The following is a 23,701-nucleotide window of genomic DNA, read 5'->3' as shown; positions in this document are numbered from 1 at the left end:
GCACTATACTAGCTATACTGGGGCACTATACTAGCTATAATGGGCACTATACTAGCTACACTGGGCACTATACTAGCTATAATGGGCACTATACTAGCTATACTGGGGCACTATACTAGCTGCACTGGGCACTATACTAGCTATAATGGGCACTATACTAGCTATAATGGGCACTATACTAGCTATACTGGGGCACTATACTAGCTACACTGGGCACTATACTAGCTATAATGGACACTATACTAGCTATACTGGGGCACTATACTAGCTATACTGGGCACTATACTAGCTATACTGGGGCACTATACTAGCTGCACTGGGCACTATACTAGCTATAATGGGCACTATACTAGCTATAATGGGCACTATACTAGCTATAATGGGCACTATACTAGCTATACTGGGGCACTATACTAGCTACACTGGGCACTATACTAGCTATAATGGGCACTATACTAGCTATACTGGGGCACTATACTAGCTACACTGGGCACTATACTAGCTATAATGGACACTATACTAGCTATACTGGGGCACTATACTAGCTATACTGGGGCACTATACTAGCTATACTGGGCACTATACTAGCTATACTGGGGCACTATACTAGCTGTACTGGGGCACTATACTAGCTGTACTGGGGCACTATACTAGCTGTACTGGGGCACTATACTAGCTGTACTGGGCACTATACTAGCTATACTGGGCACTATACTAGCTATACTGGACACTATACTAGCTATACTGGGCACTATACTAGCTATACTGGACACTATACTAGCTATACTGGGCACTATACTAGCTATACTGGGCACTATACTAGCTATACTGGACACTATACTAGCTATACTGGGCACTATACTAGCGATACTGGGACACACTAGGGGAATAAGGCGGCCAGCATTTCCTACCCCCGGCTTATATGGGGGTCAATCATTTTTTACTGGTTTGTTAAGTAAAAGTGGGGGGGTCGGCTTATATGCGGGTCGGCTTATATGCGAGTATATACGGTAAGTTAGAAGAGAAAGGTCTCTGGACAGTATAGAGCCTTTTCTTCCCTACATCCGGATTGTCGGTATAGTGCTGTCCTCCGGTGTAGCTATTCGACCTTTCGGCTCTTTGGTACTACTTATATCCCTGGGTAGTTTCAAATATGAGCAAACCCAGGGGTGGACCTACCATGAAGCCACCTAAATCAGATGATTCAGGCAGCAAGATCTAGGGGGCAGTGTTTGGAAAAACAGTTTGGGCCACCTGGTGCCTGCCTTCTCCTGGCCACACAAACTACCCTCCTCATCCACACATCCCCAAATCCCCATTCTCATTCGACCGGTGGCACCTGCCACCTGTCCCTATAACAGCATAAGCAGGTGAGGTGCCAATATGTTCCCCTTTATCCAGGCATGCTATGGTAAAATACCATTACGGGAAAGAGTTCACCATGGCCAGTCAGAGAGGAATCTTTGGCACCTGACCAATCAGGCAGGGGTGCTGGCACTAGACCATCCAATCACAGCTGCCCGCTGCTCCTTTTGCTAACTGGTGCCAATGGTCTCAAGGAGCGGTGCGTCCTCCAAAGATTGTTTAAGGCCGCAGAATGTCTATAACTAGTCCTGACTCTGAGTACATGCCTACTGAGCATGCACAAGTCTAGTCCACGCTGGAGGAATGGGAAGGCTTTGTGCTATCTAAGGTTCAAGTTTGCTTTAAATCTAAACAGTTGCTGAACTTGAATCTATGTGAGAAAATGCAAGTTATACTGCGTTACCAACTCAGCAGCATTGCTGACTATCACTAATGACGAGAATCTTCTAAGCTCCCAGTCAGCCCTCAAACTGTAGATTCAACTGAAACGCCCGACCTACAACTGCAGTGCCTCTGTGTTCATACAGAGGGCAGGCTATAATATGGCACAATACATGAGAGGGGGTGTGACCACTGTGGAATGCATAAGTAGAGGCTAGACATGGACATGAGGGGTGTGGTCAGCATGACAGTAATGTGGTTGGACTTCTAAAACAAGTTAAGGGACTCCCTGGAGCTCAGTAAAAATCCATTCAGCTACAGTGGTGTGGCTGCATAACTGTGATGTAATCCATTGTAAGATTACGTGAGTAAAAATAAACTGACAGACATATTTTTCTTTCCTCCTACTCCTAAAAATGATTTACTGTTTTGACTCAGCTCAATGACAAAGTATGTCCAAAGTCTCATGGAGCTAAAATATTCAAACTATTGACCTTTTTCATCTATCCTCTGCTCTCCTTAGTTCTCTGCCAGGAAAACGTTTAACCACTTCGCATCCAGACCTTGTTTTCAACTTATTGACCAGAGCAGTTTTGACAGTTTAGCTACTGCATGTCCCTATTTAATCAGAAATAACTTTATCCCTACTTATGACACAGAAATGAAATATATATTGTTTTTTTCAAGACAAACTAGGCTTTCATTGTATGCCATTTTTTCCCTCAAACAATTTTGTTTTCTATGAATTTTAATGGGAAAACAAAGAAAAAAATAGAAAAAACATGTATTTCTTAGTTTTACTAATTCCAGTTTAAAAATAAAAAGTGCTACTGTAGATAAAAAAAACACAAATTTTGTTTGGCTATTCTTACTGCTTATCACAAAACTTAGATTATGTTCCGGTCACAATTTATGGAGAAGATACAGTGGGTTGCAAAACTATTCGGCCCCCTTGAAGTTTTCCACATTTTGTCACATCACTGCCACAAACATGCATCAATTTTATTGGAATTCCACATGAAAGACCAATACAAAGTGGTGTACATGTGAGAAGTGGATCAAAAATCATACATCATTCCAAACATTTTTTACAAATAAATAACTGCAAAGTGGGGTGTGCGTAATTATTCGGCCCCCTGAGTCAATACTTTGTAGAACCACCTTTTGCTGCAATTACAGCTGCCAGTCTTTTAGGGTATGTCTCTACCAGCTTTGCACATCTAGAGACTGAAATCCTTGCCCATACTTCTTTGCAAAAACAGCTCCAGCTCAGTCAGATTAGATGGACAGTGTTTGTGAACAGCAGTTTTCAGATCTTGCCACAGATTCTCGATTGGATTTAGATCTGGACTTTGACTGGGCCATTCTAACACATAGATATATTTTGTTTTAAATTGCGCAAAAGGTGGATCAGCGCAACACCAGGCCGCCTCCGAATGGCCTCCAATCAGAGGTGCGCTGAGCCCCCACAGAAACTACAAACGCACCTTGAACCCAAACAGAAGCTCTGCATATACACCAAAAGCATGGCTGTTAAGTGGGAGCAGCTGACCAAAAACGAAATAAATTAGTACATAGCAAGGAAATGAACAGCGCTACTTAAAAACAGGCAAGTGCCTACCTGCAAAAGAGTGCAAGCCCCACTTGTGGAGTCGAATACACACCGAGCATACACATGACCTGTCTACCACTGGAGGAGGATGTTAGTTTCCTGTAACAGCTTGCATGCAACCTATTAAGTACTCGTCCCTCCCACTGCGAAGAAGTCGATCCTCCATGTGAGGGGCCTAACACTAACTAAATCCTAACCTATGTATATGCATAGCCTGGGTGCGGCTAATCAAATAAAATCGAAAATTGAAAATTGCGCAAAAGGTGGATCAGCGCAACACCAGGCCGCCTCCGAATGGCCTCCAATCAGAGATGCGCTGAGCCCCCCCAGAAACTACAAACGCACATTGAACCCAAACAGAAGCTCTGCATATACACCAAAAGCATGGCTGTTAAGTGGGAGCAGCTGACCAAAAACAAAATAAATTAGTACATAGCAAGGAAATGAACAGCGCTACTTAAAAACAGGCAAGTGCCTACCTGCAAAAGAGTGCAAGCCCCACTTGTGGGATATAATACACACCGAGCATACACATGACCTGTCTACCACTGGAGGAGGATGTTAGTTTCCTGTAACAGCTTGCATGCAACCTATTAAGTACTCGTCCCTCCCACACACCTCTGATTGGAGGCCATTCGGAGGCGGCCTGGTGTTGCGCTGATCCACCTTTTGCGCAATTTTCAATTTTCGATTTTATTTGATTAGCCGCACCCAGGCTATGCATATACATAGGTTAGGATTTAGTTAGTGTTAGGCCCCTCCCTTGGAGGATCGACTTCTTCGCAGTGGGAGGGACGAGTACTTAATAGGTTGCATGCAAGCTGTTACAGGGAACTAACATCCTCCTCCAGTGGTAGACAGGTCATGTGTATGCTCGGTGTGTATTCGACTCCACAAGTGGGGCTTGCACTCTTTTGCAGGTAGGCACTTGCCTGTTTTTAAGTAGTGCTGTTCATTTCCTTGCTATATTTTGTTTTAAACCATTCCATTGTTGCCCTGGCTTTATGTTTAGGGTCATTGTCCTGCTGGAAGGTGAACCTCCGCCCCAGTCTCAAGTCTTTTGCAGTCTCCAAGAGGTTTTCTTCCACGTTTGCCCTGTATTTGGCTCCATCCATCTTCCCATCAACTCTGACCAGCTTCCCTGTCCCTGCTGAAGAGATGCATCCCCCGAGCATGATGCTGCCACCACCATATTTGACAGTGGGGATGGTGTGTTCAGAGTGATGTGCAGTGTTAGTTTTCTGCCACACATAGCGTTTTGCATTTTGGCCAAAAAGTTCCATTTTGGTCTCATCTGACCAGAGCACCTTCTTCCACATGGTTGCTGTGTCCCCCACATGGCTTGTGGCAAACTGCAAACGGGACTTCTTATGCTTTCTGTTAACAATGCCTTTCTTCTTGCCACTCTTCCATAAAGGCCAACTTTGTACAGTGCATGACTAATAGTTGTCCTATGGACAGAGTCTCCCACCTGAGCTGTAGCTCTCTGCAGCTCGTCCAGAGTCACCATGGGCCTCTTGACTGCATTTCTGATCAGCGCTCTCCTTGTTCGGCCTGTGAGTTTAGGTGGATGGCCTTGTCTTGGTAGGTTTACAGTTGTGCCATACTCCTTCCATTTCTCAATGATTACTTGAACAGTGCTCCTTGGGATGTTCAAGGCTTTGGAAATCTTTTTGTAGCCTAAGCCTGCTTTAAATTTCTCAATAATTTGATCCCTGGCCTGTCTTGGACCGGTCTTGTGTGTTCTCTGGACTTCACGGTGTTGTTGCTCCCAATATTCTCTTAGACAACCTCTGAGGCCCTCACAGAGCAGCTGTATTTGTACTGACATTAGATTACACACAGGTGCACTCTATTTAGTCATTAGCACTCATCAAGCAATGTCTATAGGCAACTGACTGCACTCAGATCAAAGGGGGCCGAATAATTATGCACACACCACTTTGCAGTTATTTATTTGTAAAAAAAAATGTTTGGAATCATGTATGATTTTCGGTCCACTTCTCATGTGTACACCACTTTGTGTTGGTCTTTCGTGTGGAATTACAATACAATTGATTCATGTTTGTGACAGTAAGGGCCTGTACACACTGAAAAACGCAAGCAAAATCGCAAGCGCATGCATTTTTAAAGTGCGTGTAGTTTTAAAAACGCATGCGCTTTTGCCTGCGTTTTTTTGTGCGTTTGCGTTTTTCTTGTAATTGCTGATTGGCTAAAGAATCCTTTGTTTTTTTTCTAGTTTACATTTCAACAGGAATCAGGACATTGCAGAGTCTTCTGGGATTACTGACTTCAGAAAAACGCAGGCAAAAACGCAAGCGCATGCGTTTTTAATGTCTTTTTCATGCGCTGCGCTTAAAAAAGCGCAGCAGGCACTGCGATTGCATTTTTCTAAAAACGCATCGCACCAGTGTGTACAAGTCATCACGATTTTCATTCTTTTTCAAAAGACCTTGCGATTTTAAAAACGCATGCGTTTTTAAAAACGCAGCGCAAGCGCAGCAGTGTGTACAGGCCCTAATATGACAAAATGTGGAAAACTTCAAGGGGGCCAAATACTTTTGCAACCCACTGTATTTGATTCTGAAATAATGCTACAGAGTGTGTTTTTCACTATGAATGAGAAAATAAAAGTATTTTTAATAGTAAAAATCAATCTCATTAGCTCAGGAAACTTATATTCCCATTCACCAATTAGTCCTGCATCAGATAGTGCCAGAAATGTGCACAGGAGCAAGCCCAATCCTGCACAGCACTGCTTCTGGAATGGTCAGTAGATCTACTGACCTGTGGCTTAGATAAAGTCCCAGAGGACGTATATCTACTGACCTGTGGATGAAGTGGTTAATGGCTGTAATTCCTTATCAGTGGGAGACCATAGTCTGACTGGGTCCTGACTGGACAGAAACTGTCAGTTGCAAAGCTGAATATTAACTCTTTCAAGCAGAGAAAGAAAAAAAGGAACACAGCACACATACTTGCATGCTTTCCTCTGCACATACAGTTGTCTATCTCATCATGTCATTTAAGGTTCCATTTAAGCTCAAAGAACATTTTGTCAATAGTAGACTTCTCCTTTAAGATACAAGACATTCAGCCTACACTAAGGACCTAGTCAAAATGTTACTCCTCTGTTGATTCTGAACCATCACTAGCTCTGTGGGGAACAACATTGCATGAAGCACTCATCAAATGACTTCCAGGCTGAATCAAACTGGGGACAGTCTGGAGTGGACAGAGGGTATTTCTGTAGCCAAACAAGACATTATGGATGGCCCCCTCAACTTATTGTCCATTAGTTCCCAAAAGTCAAAAGCAGACAAGAAATGTACAAAGATGAACCTGTAATGTTACAAAGAGAGGATCTTTGAGTTGGTCCAAGAACAACGTTTCTTGATTGATAGATTCAAGGAACATAAATGTAATACTCAGTGGCGGTACTACAATGGGACACTGCCCCCCCTCCTCTGGGAATCTCTGTGCCCCTCTGAGTGAACCCCCCCCCCTTTCCCACTGAGTAACATACAGTTAACGTAACTGTTTCCTGGCTCCAGCAGTGTACGGTGAACAGGATAGGGTCTGAAAAAACTTCCTCTCTGTAAAATACAAGCTCTAGTCTGCAGCAATGCTTAGCTACTAAGATAAGAAATTACACACACAGTGTTTCTCTCCCTCCTGCCTCTTCCCCTCCCCTTCTTTGTAGAGTCATTAGAAACAGGCTGGTGGCTGGAATGATTTGTCTGTGATCTGTGCACACAGGAGCAGCTTGCTAGAAAGTAAGGATTAAAGCATGCCAGCCAACTATATCTGTAGGTAACTTTTCTTCCTTAATAGTACCATCATTTGGGCAATCTGCTCTGTTCAAAAGCTGTTCTGTTTTTGATGTTTTCATTTGGTTCCTATCATCGCTGAACTAGTTGGCTTAAATTTTATCATCTGAGCTTGGCAAAAAAAATCTAAAGCTCACCATACAAACACAGATTTTGATCACCCAAATGTCTCCCTCTGACCCCCCCCCAGCCACCAACCATGCCTCCTTTATGCCCCTCCAAAAATTTGAAGCTGGAGCCACCACTGGTAATACTGCACAGCAAAACCATCACAGGAGAGCTGATCTTTGGGGAAACATGGATAGTTTATGAGAAAGATGATGTCCTCTCTAACTATTTATATATGTGTGTGATGGCTGTGACATCACCAGAGGCAAATCATTCCACGTAGCCAAAAGAGTGCAGAGAGGAGTGTTGTGTTTAAATTACGAGGCTGAGCATCTGTCAAGTAGGGAGGAGCATTTCAAGTTGAGGAGAAGCTTTCTGCTCTTTTGAACCTCAAACTACAGCCCTTCGTTCATATTGGTAACTGCATACAGGTGTGTGAGACTACACAGATAGCAGTGCACACCATTCCTTCATTTATGGCACTACAGAAATTCACTTCAGTCTGTGGTGGTGAAATCAATTGTTTTAGTTTTTTTCATTGTTCTGTGTTTCTTTTTTTTGCCTTTTTGTTCAGTGAAAACATTGACTTGCTATCCTCTAATGACGACATGGTGTTCTTCCAGATTGGTTTCAAATTCTTGTTGTTACTCTTGGTGTTAATACTGGTTTTATTTTTAGAAACCTTTGATTTTTCAAGCGTTTTTCCATTGTTGTTAAAGACCGACTTTGGTTGTTTTAACTTTGCTTCCTTTGTTTTTAGTTTTGGAGGTTTGGTCGCTTTTGGACTCTTGGTAGGTGATGTTTTCTTGAAACTTGTCTTGATACGCTTGGTTGTGGTCTTCAGACCTTTGCTGTTATTGGCCTCAGATAGCTTCTTGGAATGTTTTGTTGATGATGGATTTTTGAGCTTAAATTTCATTGGTCGCTTTGTAGGTGTAGGGTTTTTTGCCTTTTTAGGCAACTTTGTTGGCTTGGTCAGTGCAATAGCTTTGACATTGGTTTCATTGAGCCAAATGCTTAATGTGGGTTTCATCAGTGATGTTTTTTTGGAATTAACCTTCATTGGTCTCTTTGTAGGCGTAGGCTTCTTTGCCTTTTTAGGCAATGTTGTAAACTCTGTCATCATGATACCTTTTCCGATAGTCCCATTGAGCCAAGTGCTCATTTTGGCTGGTACATTATTTAAAATAGCCTCAACGGAGTACTTAGTCTTTGGTGGTTTTTTAAACTTATCCTTTTTGGGCTTCTTTGGACTTTTGGTGGGCTTAGGCTTCTTCTCTTTTAACTTGGCTACCTTTTTGCTATATTTGGTTGGTGATGCTGTAGTAGTGATGGTATCCTTTGTAGGCCTTCTTGGTGTTTGAGTAGTTGACGGGGTGTAAGTGGTAATAACAGATGATGTACGTGTCCTTTCAGTTGGGTCAAGTTCTCTGATAGTAGCCTTTGTGGGCTTCCTAGGGGTTTGAGTAGTTGATGGGGTGTGAGTGGTAATAACAGATGGTGTACTTGTCCTTTCAGTTGTACTATTTTCTGTGATGGTAGCCTTTGTAGGGTTCCTAGAGGTTTGAGTAGTTGATGGGGTGTGAGTGGTAATAACAGATGGTGTACGTATCTTTTCAGTTGGGCCATGTCCACTGATGGTGGCCAGTGTAGGCGCCTTTGTTTGCCTGGTAGGATAAACTGTTGTTGTTGATGGTCTTTTAGTAGTAGTCAATTTGACTGGAGCTTTGGTTGTAGTTTTCCGTGGCTTGGGTGGCTTTTTGGTTGGCATCTGGAGTGTTTCAATCTCTTCATTAAGAATTTCAAGAACAGTCCCTGGAAGACAAGGAAAACCATTTCAAGTCTATGGACTGCCAAAACATATTAAGAATACCGAACCAAAGTAACATTAAAAAAGACAGCATTGAATTTGTGGGAGGGGAGTCGAGCTTAGCTGTAATAGACCATCCTTCCTTTTAGGATGTTAAAGTGGGGCATTGCTAGCCTGCCATTTTTCTTTAGGGTCAAATGGACGAAGTTTTGACAAGGGCATTCTCCTAGTCTGCCATAGAGAGTCAACAAAAGGGGCAACAGCAGTGATGAGACAAACATTCCACCAAAGCAAAAATATTTTGGGAATTTTTTAAAATTACTGTTTTCCCTATAGCATGGAGGGAAGAGGAGGAAGGCATAGACATAATAGAAAGCTTCAAAGTTCTTAGACTTCCAGACGAAAGGATCATCTTCATCAACTGATCGTCTCACCAGTGTATATGGAACCATGAAATCTCATGTCATATCAGGCTGGCGAAAATATAAAGACAATTTAAATCCAATTCTACTTACGTTCGCGTGGAACAAACGGGATGACTTTACTTCTGGTCCTCACCGGGGTAGGCTTGTATTTGCACTTCCCAGGAGGTGCTCTCCTGCAAATTACAAAGGGTTTTGTAGGCAGCATGAGAACGTCAGATTTATATTTGAGCACAGCAGAATATCTACAGCACCCCCAGAAGGTTGAACTTATTCTCATATAAACAGAGAGGAACATAAAAATGCAATATTTTGGAGATTATATAGAGTGGCATGTAACAGCCATGTTGTCCCGAACTCTCGTACTTTATGTAGACGCTTTATCTCACAGATTTATGTAGAATTATTTCCATTCTCCAGCTACCCTGTGTTCCCCGAAAATAAGACACTGTCTTATATTAATTTTACCTCTAAAACATGTGCTAAGGCTTATTTTCGGGAAGGGCTTCTATTTTTAAGGGGTAGAAAATCTGACTCTATGCTAATGTATGGGGAGGTGTGCAGTCTCTTACCGCATTTTCCTTGTGGCTGTGTCCCCCTGAGACGGCTAGATAGTACCATGGACGCAGTAAACATGAGCTTGGACAAGCTTTGAGAGGCAGTAGAGAATAGAGAGGGACCTGGCATGCTGTGGCCCATGGGGTCGCAAAGAGTCAGGCACGACTGAATAGTGACTGAACAGAAACTAAGGGACGCTCATTCGGATTCCGCAGAAAGGAAATTTCTGTATTTCCAATCGGAAATCGTCATTTCCGATCCGCTGTCAGAAAATCAGATTTCGGCAGAAATACTGCATTACAGCAACTCGGTAATTTTAGTCCAGTCACAGAGCTGGAAGCAATGGACAAAATCAGAGACCGCAGAGTCAACTCTAAAGTATTTGGCCAATTAGGGAATAAAAAAATTACCCCCCCTCCCCCCAAACAAAAAAAAGGCTACTCAGAAATCGGAAAACAGAAATTGGAATCGGTAATTGGCATCGGTGGAAAATGGAATTTCCGACCATGCCTAAAAGCAGTTCCTTCACAAAATGTTCCTTCACAAAATGTGAGAAGAAGGTACACCCTGAAAAGTCAATGCTGTTTTGAAAGGGTGGTCACACTAAATATTGGTTCGATTTCACTTCGATCCTGTGCATTAACTTTGCAATGTTAATTAACAAAAATAAACAATTACTGCTCCTATTTGTAAAAGCATTCACTTTTTTCACGTAGAAAGCTATCAAAAAGGATTTACACTTACATGGGGCTTCCTCCAGCTCCCTGTAGTCCGTCTGCTCCCTTACTTTCCACCTGGTGTACTCCGTTGTGCCGCTGTCAGCCATGGTAAAGTTCCCCACTGAGCCAGTTATGGATTATTGCGCATGCCACATGCCCCCCTGTTTGTGCTTCTATTGTCGGGAGTGATCTGCACTTGCGCAGTATTGAGACTAGAATTGTGCTTGGGCAGAATGCTCCCGGCCACGGGAGCTTGATTGGGGACTGCACGCAGCCAGGACCGCGTATTCACTGTGGCCCACAACTCGGCTGGATTGCGGACTCCACTGTGGTGCAATGGAGGGCACCGGACTGACACGGAGGGAGCTAAAAAGCTACAGGGGAACCGGAGGAACCCCTGGAAGGTATAAACCCTTGTGATAGCTTTGTCACAGATTTACATAAAACAACAATAATACATAACGTATCATTAATAGATATCACTGAAAACTTCTATGGATTTCCTTTGATTATGAAGGAATAAAATAGACACTAATAAAAAGTAATAGTTCTGTTACAGGAAGTCCTCTCGTGCTCATGTCTATGAGAACTCTGATGGGGAACATCTGTGTGTGCTTCGGTGAAAACCGTAGGGTCCATATGTTCTAGCAGGCGCTTCAGGGCCTGGTATTATTGCTGATGATTATAGATATTCTATAGTTTTGAAGAATATATGGAACAGGTGAAATATATTAGAGTTAGCCCTTTAATCAGTGACTCAAAGCATCCTCCCACTGTAAATGCTGTAATGCCAAGAGAGGACCCAACATTCCAAGACAACAGTCTTCTGTATCTGCCAGTCTCTCTGGTGTGTTTAGTAGTCACAGAGGCAGGCTTAACCCAGTGCTGCAAGGTGAGACTGCTAACCAACCACTACCCCATCGTGTGTAGGTATCATGACAAAGAACACTAGTGTGGTGCTGATTCTTTAAATAAGTGCATTGGTAAGTTGTACGTTGAGTAGAAAAACACAAAGTGGATGGACCTCCTCATAAAGACTATTTAAGCACATTGACAAGACAGTAATCGAAGGAAAGGAGTTAGACTTCAGTCATCATGAGAAGAAGACTGTACTCAACAAGAAATGAGCCATTAAAATCATCATGAGAAGAAGACTGCAATCAACAGGAAATGAGCCAGAATCCAATCATCATGAAAAGAAGACTGCAATAAACCAGAAATGAGCCAGATAAAATCATCATAAGGGGACAACTGAAATCAACAGGAAATGAGCCACGCCCCAATCATCATGAAAAGAAGACTGCAATCCATATGAAATGAGCCAGATAAAAAAAATCAAAAGAAGAAGACTGCAATCAACAGGAAATAAGCCAGATGAAATCAGCATGAGAAGAAGTCTGCAATCAAAAAGAAATGAGCCAGATAACAAAAATCATTAGAAGTATGTTACAGCCAACAAGAAATGAGCCAGACTCTGAACATCATGAGAAGAAGACTGCAATCAACAAGAAATGAGCCAGACTCTGAACATCATGAGAAGAAGACTGCAATCAACAGGAAATGAGCCAGACTCTGAACATCATGAGAAGAAGACTGCAATCAACAGGAAATGAGCCAGACTCTGAAAATCATGAGAAGAAGACTGCAATCAACAAGAAATGAGCCAGACTCTGAACATCATGAGAAGTAGACAGCAATCAACAAGAAATGAGCCAGACCTTTAATCACAGTGCCAGCCCAGATCAAGACAGATGTTCCAGAGAATACCTTAAGAAAATGTCAGAAAATGAAATATTACAACAAACTGTATGGCTTTTAGACTCACATAACAAGCTGAGTCATTTAAGACCACGCCCATCTCAAAGTTACTGTGTACACTAGGCCTCAGAGGAAGCAAGTTGTGAAACGGTCGCCAGGCTGTGCACCCCTGACGCCCACTGGCACCCTCACCCCCAGAGTCACAGTTCAGTAAAGTAACATATGCCCCTATACAAGGGAAAGTTTCCCAGATGGAGACACAGGACAGCAATTAAAACCTAAAATGTGTTAATCTCTTACCACCAGGACACAACAACAAGTCATAGGGCCCCTCAGCAAAACTCTGCTGCCCCCCCCCCCCTAAAAATTCACACCCCTTCCTCATGGTGATTATCACAGCCAGGAAGTGTATAACAATTAAAGTGGTTTGAAACTCTGACATAACATTCAATTAAAATGTGTTTTCCTACTTTTTATTACTCATACAGTTATCATATTTGCTTTTGTGCATAAGTAATATTGTCTGTTTACAAATTACACGTTTCCAAAGTGTAGTTTATCTTGTCCTGAAACCTGCCAATGCATTTTATTCAAACTGCTTTTTATTATATATTAACATCTTCTAATAAACTATTCTGAACTGTGTGTGTCTGAAGCACAGAGAGCTTCACAGAGAGCTCCTTTTCACTTGTTACACTGTGTATGTTTACATTCCAATGTTGTTACAATGTGTGTAAAGATACCGTTATCTCCAGTTTGGATGCGGATTTGAAGCTGTATAGCAGGACAAAGTGCTTTGTTTAACCATGTCAGTGATGTTCTGCTTAAAACAAATTCTGGGATAGTAGCTTTCAAGCTGTGAGGAATCTTTTAGAGCAAAGTAGAAATGCTGACTTTCAGACCACTTTAAGGACACGGTGACTGTCGGTCCATAATAGTGAGGTCACCCATGGCAATCCCCACCCATATCAACACCAGCTATGGAGGATGAACTCTTGTATCAAAAGAAGAGAGGGTAAGTAGCTGGGCTAACCTTCATCTGCAGGAGCTACTCCCCCTATAGTTACGTCTCTGCTAACAGCCCTTTCCAAAACCAAAATACACGGGGACGGACAGCGAGATTCGAGTAAAGAGGCAGTCTCTACAGGCCTTACCCGGGAGGCACCGGGGAGAGCCCGTTAATACTCTGAATGCTGTACCAAACCGATATGTTTGTGAGTATTTTTATGGAATAAACATTTACATTTTTATACGGAGTCACGCTATGGGATGTTCATTCTTCTTATGAGGTATATTGTGAAGCACATATCCTTACCGGAGAAGTTATCCCATCTGGACAGTACAGCCTGGACAACCAGACTGATCGATTAAGGAGGACTTCTAGAACGCTAGTGACCAGTCTAATAGTGGTCATCCAGGACGGGTGAGTGCGGTTTCTAAGGGGACAATCATATTTCATCTTTATTTACCATTGTGGAGCGCTACCTTATACAGAAAGCCTGTAGGCATTTGCCTACAGTGCCTTACAACCCTACCATAAACAGTGTAAGAACGGCTGCAGTTTACATTTTCCCGGTGAAATTTGTATTTGTCTCTGCCCACTTTTTGGTTATGGAGTAAAAAGTATCCAATATGTTATTCCAGGTGATGTACTATGTGTGTGCCAAATGTCATTCACATCTGTTCGGCCATTGTTGCTTGATTGAGTAACAAACATCCAAATTTTCACATTTATAATATTAGTGAGATATATATAAATCTGGTATGAATTTAGCTTCTTTGTTGGATGCCTTCAGAATACCAAATCCCCATAGGGACAAGGAATGTGGGCAACGAGGGAATGGGGGAAGTATTGGGGTGTGATGTTTTTAATGTTTCAATGCCTGTCTGCTGTATTTCCTGAGCACAGATACTAACCTTGATGGGTCTACGAATCGGTATAACGTTCCATAGGGGGACAGGGAGGTTGGATCCGATGTAGACAATAAATAAAGTTCCCCTATTTGGAAAGCAAAACAAAAATATATTAAATGGTGTCTGCTCAGATATAGAAAAAGTTAAAGGACACCTGAAGTGAGAGGGATACGGAGGCTGACATATTTATTTATTTTTATACAATACACATTGCCTGGCTGTGCTGCTGATTCTTTAGACCCTAAACAAGCATGCAGCAGATCAGGTGTTTCTGACTAAAGTCTGACATGATTAGCTGCATGCTTTTTCCATGCTTGTTTCAGGTGTGTGATTCAGAAATTACTGACCAGGAAGATCAGCAGAGACGGCCAGGCAACTGGTATTGTTTAAAAGGAAATACATATGGCAGCCTCCATATGTCTCTCACCTCAGGTTCCCTTTAAAGAATGTCTGTAAAACCAGTGAAAGGGTGAAAAAAAAAACACTATAAGGCTCCCTGCACACTGCAAATCCGTTTTGCGATTCCGATTTGCAATTCAGATTTTCCCTGAATGCCGTGAACAGAAAAACGGATCAAAAAATGTAGCATGCAGTACCGATTAAAAATTGGAATCGGATGTAAAAAACGATTAAAAATCGGAATCGCATGTAGTGTGCAGGGAGCCTAATTATTACAGAGTGTAGCATGCACACTGCCATCTTGTGGCCTTTTAGTATACCCACAGTTTAAACAAGGTTAAGCTGTGTTGCATATACTATATACCAGGGGACAGGAACCTTTTTGGCTGAGAGAGACATAACCGCCACATATTTTAAAATGTAATTCTGTGAGAGCCATACAATATGTTTCAAACTGGGACAGTGCGCATGCGCAGCAGAGGACCATGTTACCCTGTTGCCATGGTGATGTGTATACAGTTGATCCACTGGGCAGCGGAAGTGTCAGATACATCTTCAGCTCCTCTTGGGTTTCAGCAACATCAGCAATTTCCCAGGGAACTAGACAGGAGAAATACAGACTAACAGCTTGTGCAATTAACTAGCTCACTGATTCACTTTGTAGGATGAGATCCACACACTTTGGCCCAATAGGTTGCCTGTTAAGTTATAGGCAGCCTATTGGGCCAGTCAAAGTGCGGGGATCTCATCCTACAAAGTCACTGGCCCTAACAGGGTACAGAGTGGAACAATTGGAGCAGCCGTTCGTTTTGGGGTAATGCGAGTAAGTTAGTAGTGCACACTACAGCAGTAGCGGGCACTACTTTGAAAATGTTATTTGCGCTGCCACACTAAGCTGCGCTGCTTGAGCAGTGTAGCTTAGTGAATCAACCCCTACTGATTTGTCTGTGAGCCAGATGCAGCCATCAAAAGAGCCACAGCTGGCTCCCGAGCCAATATACTATACAGTATATTCTACAATAATAGTGGCTGTTCATGTTGGTTGTTTTAGTAGTCTGGCACCTGAGACAGCTTGCTAAACAATATTGGGCAACTCCTGAATTGATGCTAGATTTTGCACAAGATGGTCATGTACTTTGGATGATTAAAATCTAGCATCTGTATGTAGCTGGCCAGGGTCAGTACCTATTCAGTAAGGAGTCCTTAGGCAAGGCTCCCTAACACTGCAGGGTGGCCTCTTGAGCGCGTCCTAGTGGCTGCAGCTCTTGAGCGCTTTAAAGAGACACTGAAGCGAAAAAAAAATATGATATAATGAATTGGTGGTGTAGTATAGATAATTACTAGAACATTAGTAGGAAAGAATATATTCTCATATTTTTATTTTCAGTTGTATCATTTTTTTTTATAACATTGCATCATTCTCTAATATTTGCAGTTTACACACTACTCGGCATTCTAAATGATTTTACAGAGCAGGCTAGTGAACTTTGGAACTGTCCTGCAGAAAAAAAAACAATATAGTCAGTGACAGACACTTGAGATAATAAGCTTTAGTAGACAGAACTCTGTGCGACTTTGAAAGTCGTGGAGCTCAATGGCTCTTTTGAATAGATAACAACTGGAGTTTCTTAACTCTTCCTTCTTCCTGTACTGGAAACAATATTAGACCCATATTACTACTGCTAATGTTTTATTTCTTAGCTGTAAAACGCATACAAATCATTATATCATAATTTTTTTTCCGCTTCAGTGTCTCTTTAAGTTCGAAAGGAGAAAAGCATTATACAAATGTTCGGATAATTATTATTATTTGGATTAGCTTTAGTATTTTATTTACCGGTATTTATTTTCAGTTTGTCTTCTTCAGTGCAGTAACTTCGCAGCCACAGCTTATGCCGTTTTACAAACTTTTGCCTAAAGGTGTCTCCATGTGTTACAATAAAACATTTGATTTTCCCTTTATGTCAATTAAAGTGATTGGTTGAATCAAAAATTGAAAGTTTAGATTTTTTTCAAACTGAGAAATGTGATTACATTTCCCTTTTTTTCCCCCAATTGTTTATAATTGGTAGTGTGAAAATTCAATTTTTCATAAAACTGAATGGCGCAGGACATATTGTAAATTTCTTGATTTACAGACCCAAGTATCTTTTTTTTTATTATTTCATAATTGGAAAAAAATTAACATAGGTGTGTGAAACTTAGAGTTTTCAAAAGTTACAATAAGTTGGAAAAATCAATCTCCCTAGCAGTATTGACAGATATACACGTCCATACAAAACATGCTGTGAACAGTATAAACGTGCATACACATCAATACTCTCCTGCACTGTATACTAGACCCCTAGATCCTATGCTTGACACATTGGGCTTGATTCACTAACCGGCGCTAAGTGTTAGCGGCAGTGTGAAAAGCCCTTTTTGGCCGCTAGTGTACGCAAATCTACTTTGTGCGCGGCCTCGTGCACTGCACATGCAGTGCGAGTGCACCGATATTAGTGTGCGGTGCGACGATAACGTTGCACCCGCCGGCCCTTAAAAGTCGCACCCGATGCGACGAAAATGACGCACCGGGTGCCCCCGAAGTGGCGCATCATAGCGCTGCTTAACGGGCACCCGATGCGTCATTTTCGTCGCATCGGGTGCAACTTTTAAGGGCCAGCAATGCGCACTAATGCAGTGAGCGGGATTATTTTAACTGTGTGGGCGCAAACCACCTAACGGCGTGGTTTGCGCACACTAACACTTAGGGCACACTAACCGGCTTAGTGCCGGTTAGTGAATCAAGCCCATTATGGCAAGTTACAGGGAAAAAAAGTTATGAAAATGTATTGGATCACTTTTTGCACAGAAATCCTGGGGAAATTGAACGCCAGGGAGGTTTTCAAGTGTACCAAAAGCTAAAGAATCGATACTTACCCGGGGCTCCAGCCCCATAAGCATGTGTGAGTCCCTCGCTGTCCTCCAGCGGTCTGCCGTTCAGCAGCAATAAGCCCTGGTAACAGGCTCAGTCTGGGTCTGCTGAACGGCAGACCGTGGGAGGGCGGTGCGGGACTCACACGTGCTTATGGGGCTGGAGAAAGCCCCTGGTAAGTATCAATTCTTTAGCTTTTGAGATCTCTGGTTTACTTTAATTCTCAAATAAAAAAAATAATATAAAAAGAATTGTGTCTTCAGTTTGACCTATGTGGTGTTTTTCTTGTTTACCACGTACCGTATGTACAATTTAGTTTTTCAATAAAGCTAAATTGTGAAAAAAGAATTGTGCTCTTCAATTTAAAATTCTAGTTACGTGTAATCGTGAAATCTCAAGCAACATTTGGCAAAAGCGAAATTAGCCCATTGCAGTCATCACTGCGTGGCGTAAGATTTACCTGCTTCATCTTCAGCGAAGGAGATGATATACTTGGTGTAGCTGTTGATGAGGTTCGGGAAGGCGCAGACTGTCTTGTCTCCCATACAGATATCCTGCTTAGTCCACGTATTGGTTTGCTCATCCTCGTGTAATGCCATAAGCCGACTGCAGGGGGGAAATTAATTTAAAGATAATCTGTACTCTAAAATTCTTACAATAAAAAGCATACCATTCTATTCATTATGTTCTCCTGGGCCCCTCTTTGCTGTTTCTGCCACTCCCTGCTGCAATCCTGGCTTGTAATTGCCAGTTTTAGGCAGTGTTTACAAACAACAAGACATGGCTGCTAACCAGCATGTGATAGGCTGAGAGAAGCTCAGTCTGTGACTCATACAGCGACTGGAGGGGGTGTGGAGAGGGTGTGTATAACTTCTACCTATCACAGCAGAGCAGCACATTCCTGCCTGAGCCGACAAAGCTGACAAAGGAAAGAAGATTAGATTATATAACAGAGATGATACAGCCACTGTGCAACTAGGAAAGGCTGCAGTAAGATAGACCACATTAGAACAGGTATAGGAACTTATAGGATAGAAGAATTAAGGCTGAAAAATGTGTTACAGAGTCTCTTTAACCAGTTCACCCCCAAGGGTTTTTATCCTAACGGACCAGAGCAATTTTCAGTTGTCAGTGCTCCTCCCTTTTATTCCCTAATTTATTTTATTACTACTTATCACAAGAAAATGATCTATACCTCGTTTTTTTCGCCACCAATTAGGCTTTCTGTGGATAGTACATTTTGCTAAGAATTTTTTTATTCTAAATGCGTTTTAATGAGAAAAACAGAAAAAAAAAGAAAAAAAATCATTATTTCTCAGTTTTCAACCATTATAGTTTTAAAATTAAACATTCTCCTGTGGATAAAACAAACACGTTTTATTTGCCAAGTTGTCCCGATTATTGAACAGTTTAAATGATGTCCCTATCACAATGTATGGCGACAGTATATTATTTTGAAATATAAGTGTTATTTTTCTGTTGTCTTTTTTTTTATTCTGGCCATAATTACAAGCCCCTATGTAATAAATTAAAATTAATTTCCCCCCATAAAATATAAATTAACAAAGCTGAGTCCCTAAGGCAACTATTTATTTATTTTTTTAGCTGATTTTTTTTTACAAGTGTTTTTTTTTGGGGGGGGGAGGGGGGGGAGGGTTGGAAGTGTAATTTTATTAAGATCTGTATGTACTTGAAAATGAATGTATTTTGTAGGTGTAATGTACTTTTTGGCCACAAGATGGCGCTAGTGAACACTCATAGGAAAAGTTCACTTTTTTTTTTCTTCACTTTATTTAATTGTTACATTTCCTGTTATTGTAAATGGACGTAGCTGCTGTTCGCGGTCACGTCCATTCACTCCAGGCACTGCGATTGGGTAGAGGACTGTTCGGTCCTCTTCCCCAATCACCCAGCACGGAAGCCCGACGGAAAAAGCGGCGGTAGCGGCACACACACGGCGGTAGCATCGGCGGGAAGTATTAAAACGTCATGTTGCTGTTAATAGCGGTAAGCATGACGTTTTAATACGTTAGGATGTCAGTAAATGGTTAAAGTGTAACTGTCGGGCATAAAATCAAAAATCAATTCTTTATTTTTATCTGGTAAACAGGTAATAAGGCTGCTAACCAGGCAATCCAAATTTTAAAATCACCATTACTTTTCTTGTTGATAAATGATCATTTCCCAGTTTACCTGACTCTTATTTGGTACACACAAAATTTAGTATGCACAAAGGAAGATGCAAGGCATGCTGGGTTGTCCTTTTTTACTTCTCTACTTTCCCCTCAAATTTAAAGGGAAGGTTCAGGGATGCCTTGAAAAAAATAAAAATCCATATCCACTTACCTGGGGCTTCCTCCAGCCCGTGGCAAGCAGGAGGTGCAGAACTACTGATGACGTCAGCGCGCCCACGTGGGACGCAGAAGAGCCCATCCTTGGAGCGCAGAAGAGCCAGACCTGGCAGCCGGCCTGGCCAGGTCGGGTCGGCCACCGAAGACGACCGGGAGCCTCTGGAGCGGCGGCGAGGGCACCTCCTGCCTGCCACGGGCTGGAGGAAGCCCCAGGTAAGTGGATATGGATTTTTATTTTTTTCAAGTCGTCCCTGAACCTTTCCTTTAACTAATGCAGCATCATTGGCTGAATCCTCTTTCCCTCCTGTTTTCCCCTCCCACACGTCTGTTCCTCTCTGATTGGCCAATATTTCTCATGCTGAGACAATGCACTTTCTATAGTGGAGGGCAGACAATGCATACACAATCAGGCAGAGGAGAGTAAGGGAGGAAATGACATCAGGATTGGCTTCAAAATAGCCACAGTTAAAATTGGAAATGCTAAGAAGGATGTTCTCTTTTTTTTACTGTAGAAAAATCACTAAAATCAAAAGGTAGACAGTGCAGTACATCTGTTATGTAAGTTATGTATTTATCTACTTATATACAGTATGTGGGGTTTTTTTTTCTGAGATGGTATGGCTGACAGCTCCCTTTTAACAGATTTTTAAGGGAAAGCCTCAGGGTAGTAGCTGCAAACCATGAGGACCCTCATGCAACATTTTCATGGCCCTCCACCAGCATTCAAATTAGTGATGAGCACAAACCTTGTATAATCCTAATTTCGCATCGTAATTCGCATTTACAATGCAAAATTGTAATGCAAAATTTTGGGAAAATTTGTAATTAATTTTGTTTTATAAACCTAATCAGGAACATTAATTTTGCATCATTTTTGCGTAATTTTGTGCCAACTTCAGTGATTAGTAGCAAACCCCCCATACACGCCATTGTTACTAAAATCGCTAAATATGTTAAGGAGAAGAGTGTGAACACATCAAAACTTTGTTCAAAAAGACCTCGTAGTTTTTGAGAAAATCGATTTTAAAAATGCAAAGGAAAATGTTTTTGTAAACTCAGAATAAGGACAATTTAAAAAACATTTTTCCTTTGCGTTTTAAAAATCAATTGTCTCAAAAACTAGTCGTTTTGAAAAAAAAAATTTTTTGCTTGTTCCCATTCTTCTCCTGTATGTAGCAGGTATGAGGGCTTGGCTATTAACTGCTAAAGTCGGCATGAAATTACGCAAAAATTATGAATGGATTACACATAATCAATTGAATCTCCAAAACGTAATTACGTATTGCCGTAATTGTGAAATTTACATGAAATGTTGTATAATCGTAATAAGTAGATTACAATCGTCAATAATTTGAATCCCCTTCCCCCATAGTCAGATCTTTCTGTGAGGGGATAGATAACAAAAGCACAGCCCCGATCAGCTGAAGGGTACCCGAGCAGCAACGGGAGACCAGAGGACACCTCAATACAGGGATTACCAACCAGGCAACAAAAGCAGTCGCTTGGGGCCCCTTATTCAGAGTCAAAGGGGCCCCATCAGCACATAAACCAGCCCTTGCCATCCTGTCAGCGGTGGCTGGATGGTATAATGGTTAAAGGGACTCCGAGCAGTGCAGTAACTATGGAAAGATGCATATCATTTTAAAGCTCTCTTTCTCCTCTTTCCAATGATATATAAACGGCCGCCCTATGCCTTTTAGTTTTCGCTATTTTTGCGATAGAAATCACAGCCACAGGACGACTTTTCTCCAAAGTCGACAGCTCGATTCAGCACAATGCAATGAAATATAAGGAACCCACGGGGAAATTATTACAAACCGCATGCTGGTAGATGTGAGGATGTAATTAATTAGTTGTGGGTATGCTTGAAGGCATACCCACAGGCACTGCTCGGAGTCCCTTTAAGGGCTCTGCCTCTGACACAGGAGACCAGGGTTCGAATCTGTGCTCTGCCTGTTTAGTAAGCCAGCACCTATTCAGTAGGAGACCTTAGGCAAGTCTCTCTAACACTGCTACTGCCTATAGGGCGCGTCCTAGTGGCTGCAGCTCTGGCGCTTTGAGTCCGCCAGGAGTAAAGCGCGGTATAAATGTTATTTGTCTTGTCTTGTCAAATGATGCTGCGCGCTGCTGATTGTCTTCAGAGCCAGGCTCTCCTCCTAGGTCCCCCTCCTGCTACTGTGCGCTCTGCCGCTGCCCACTCCTCCCTCCCTTCCCACAGAGAACCACAGCTGCAGCAAGAATGATAGCAGCAGATGGCAAATGCTCACTCACCTATTCATGATCCAAGCGATAGAGATCCCGTCATCTGAAACCCATCTGTCTCTTCTACAGTGCAGCCGCTCGCTCTCAACTTCCTGATTCTCAGATCAGACAGGAAGTAGGAAGTAGTAATAGTAGTAGTAACAGAGCGACAGCACTCTAGAGGAGACAGATGGGCTCCGGATGACGGGACCTCTATTGCTTGGATCGCAATAGGTGAATGTGAGTCATCTGGTGCTGTCATTCTCCCCCTCTGCAGCTGCCTTCCCTGCTGGACTATCGTATTCACTGGGATGGAGGCTGCATGGTGGTTATGTAATTCTGTCTGGGGAATGGCTTCCGGTTTGGCTGTGTCCAGAGCTTTCTGCTATTGCCAGGCTGGAGATGCAGGGGGAAAGTGCTGCTGCTGTGATATCTGGCGCCCTCTTCACAGGGGTGCCCCAGCCCCTAAATGCAAATGTCCCAGCCATTCATCTCTCACTCTGCATTTTGCCGCTGCTATTCCCTGCATTGTGCACCCACAGAGGAAAGCGGGGTGTTGCCCATAGCAACCAGTAGCTCGGCTACCCAGGTGTGTGCGGCATGTTGCTGTGCAGCTGCATCTTCTTATTCTATTACGACATGATGGGGGGCCCAAATCAGTTACTTTGCTTAGGGCCCCATTTAGCCTTAATCTGGCTCTGCCTCACTAGGATCCCTCTCCTTACAGGGGTTCTATGGAGGGGTTAAAAAAACAAAAAACGACACTTACCTGGGGCTTCTATCGGCCCCCTGCAGCTGTCATGTCCCGTGACGTCCTCCTACGATCCTCCGTTCCCCGCCGCCGTTCCTGGTCTAATTATGCGTCTGCCTAGACTGCGGCTGTGCAGCCATGGACGCGCACGTGCTCGCCCCCACGCACGTTATCAGGAGCTTGCTGCGCAGGTGCAGTACAGGAAAACTTCATACTGCGCCTGCGCAGTCAGCTCCCGATGATGCATGTGGGAGCAAGCACTATTCGTCTAGTAAGACAAATATTAGACCGGGACTGGCGGCAGGGAACCGAGGATCGTAGGAGGACGGCGCGGGACATGACAGCTGCAGAGGGCCGATAAAAGCCCTAGGTAAGTGTCGGTTTTTGTTTTTTTAACCCCTCCACAGAACCCCTTTAAAGCAGTTTCAAACTCAAACTGACAAAATTTTCAACAAAAATATGTTTTCCTACTTTTTATAACCCATACAATTATCAGATTTGCTTTTGTGCACAAGTATTATTATTCATTTAGACCAGGGGTGTCAAACTCAAATAGACAGAGGGCCAA

At 42.6% G+C, this 23,701-nt stretch overlaps 1 protein-coding gene across 1 annotated transcript in view; it reads right to left on the bottom strand.

Moving 5' to 3' along the window:
* Positions 1-7,752: 7,752 nt before the first annotated feature.
* HHIPL2 (HHIP like 2) overlaps positions 7,753-23,701 on the bottom strand; it is a 61,161-nt gene continuing 45,212 nt past the window's right edge. The window contains exons 7-10 of the mRNA XM_068233457.1: positions 18,251-18,396; positions 14,481-14,562; positions 9,622-9,704; positions 7,753-9,111 (exon numbers count right to left, since the gene is read on the bottom strand). Of these exons, the coding sequence (XP_068089558.1) occupies positions 7,832-9,111; positions 9,622-9,704; positions 14,481-14,562; positions 18,251-18,396 (1,591 nt within the window). The 3' untranslated portion in view covers positions 7,753-7,831. The remainder of the gene's footprint in view (positions 9,112-9,621; positions 9,705-14,480; positions 14,563-18,250; positions 18,397-23,701) is intronic.

Source organism: Hyperolius riggenbachi, chromosome 4, assembly GCF_040937935.1.
Source record: "Hyperolius riggenbachi isolate aHypRig1 chromosome 4, aHypRig1.pri, whole genome shotgun sequence".
Lineage (NCBI taxonomy): Eukaryota > Metazoa > Chordata > Amphibia > Anura > Hyperoliidae > Hyperolius > Hyperolius riggenbachi.
Note: the sequence above shows the minus strand (reverse complement) of the source record. Positions and strands in the feature narration are given on the sequence as shown.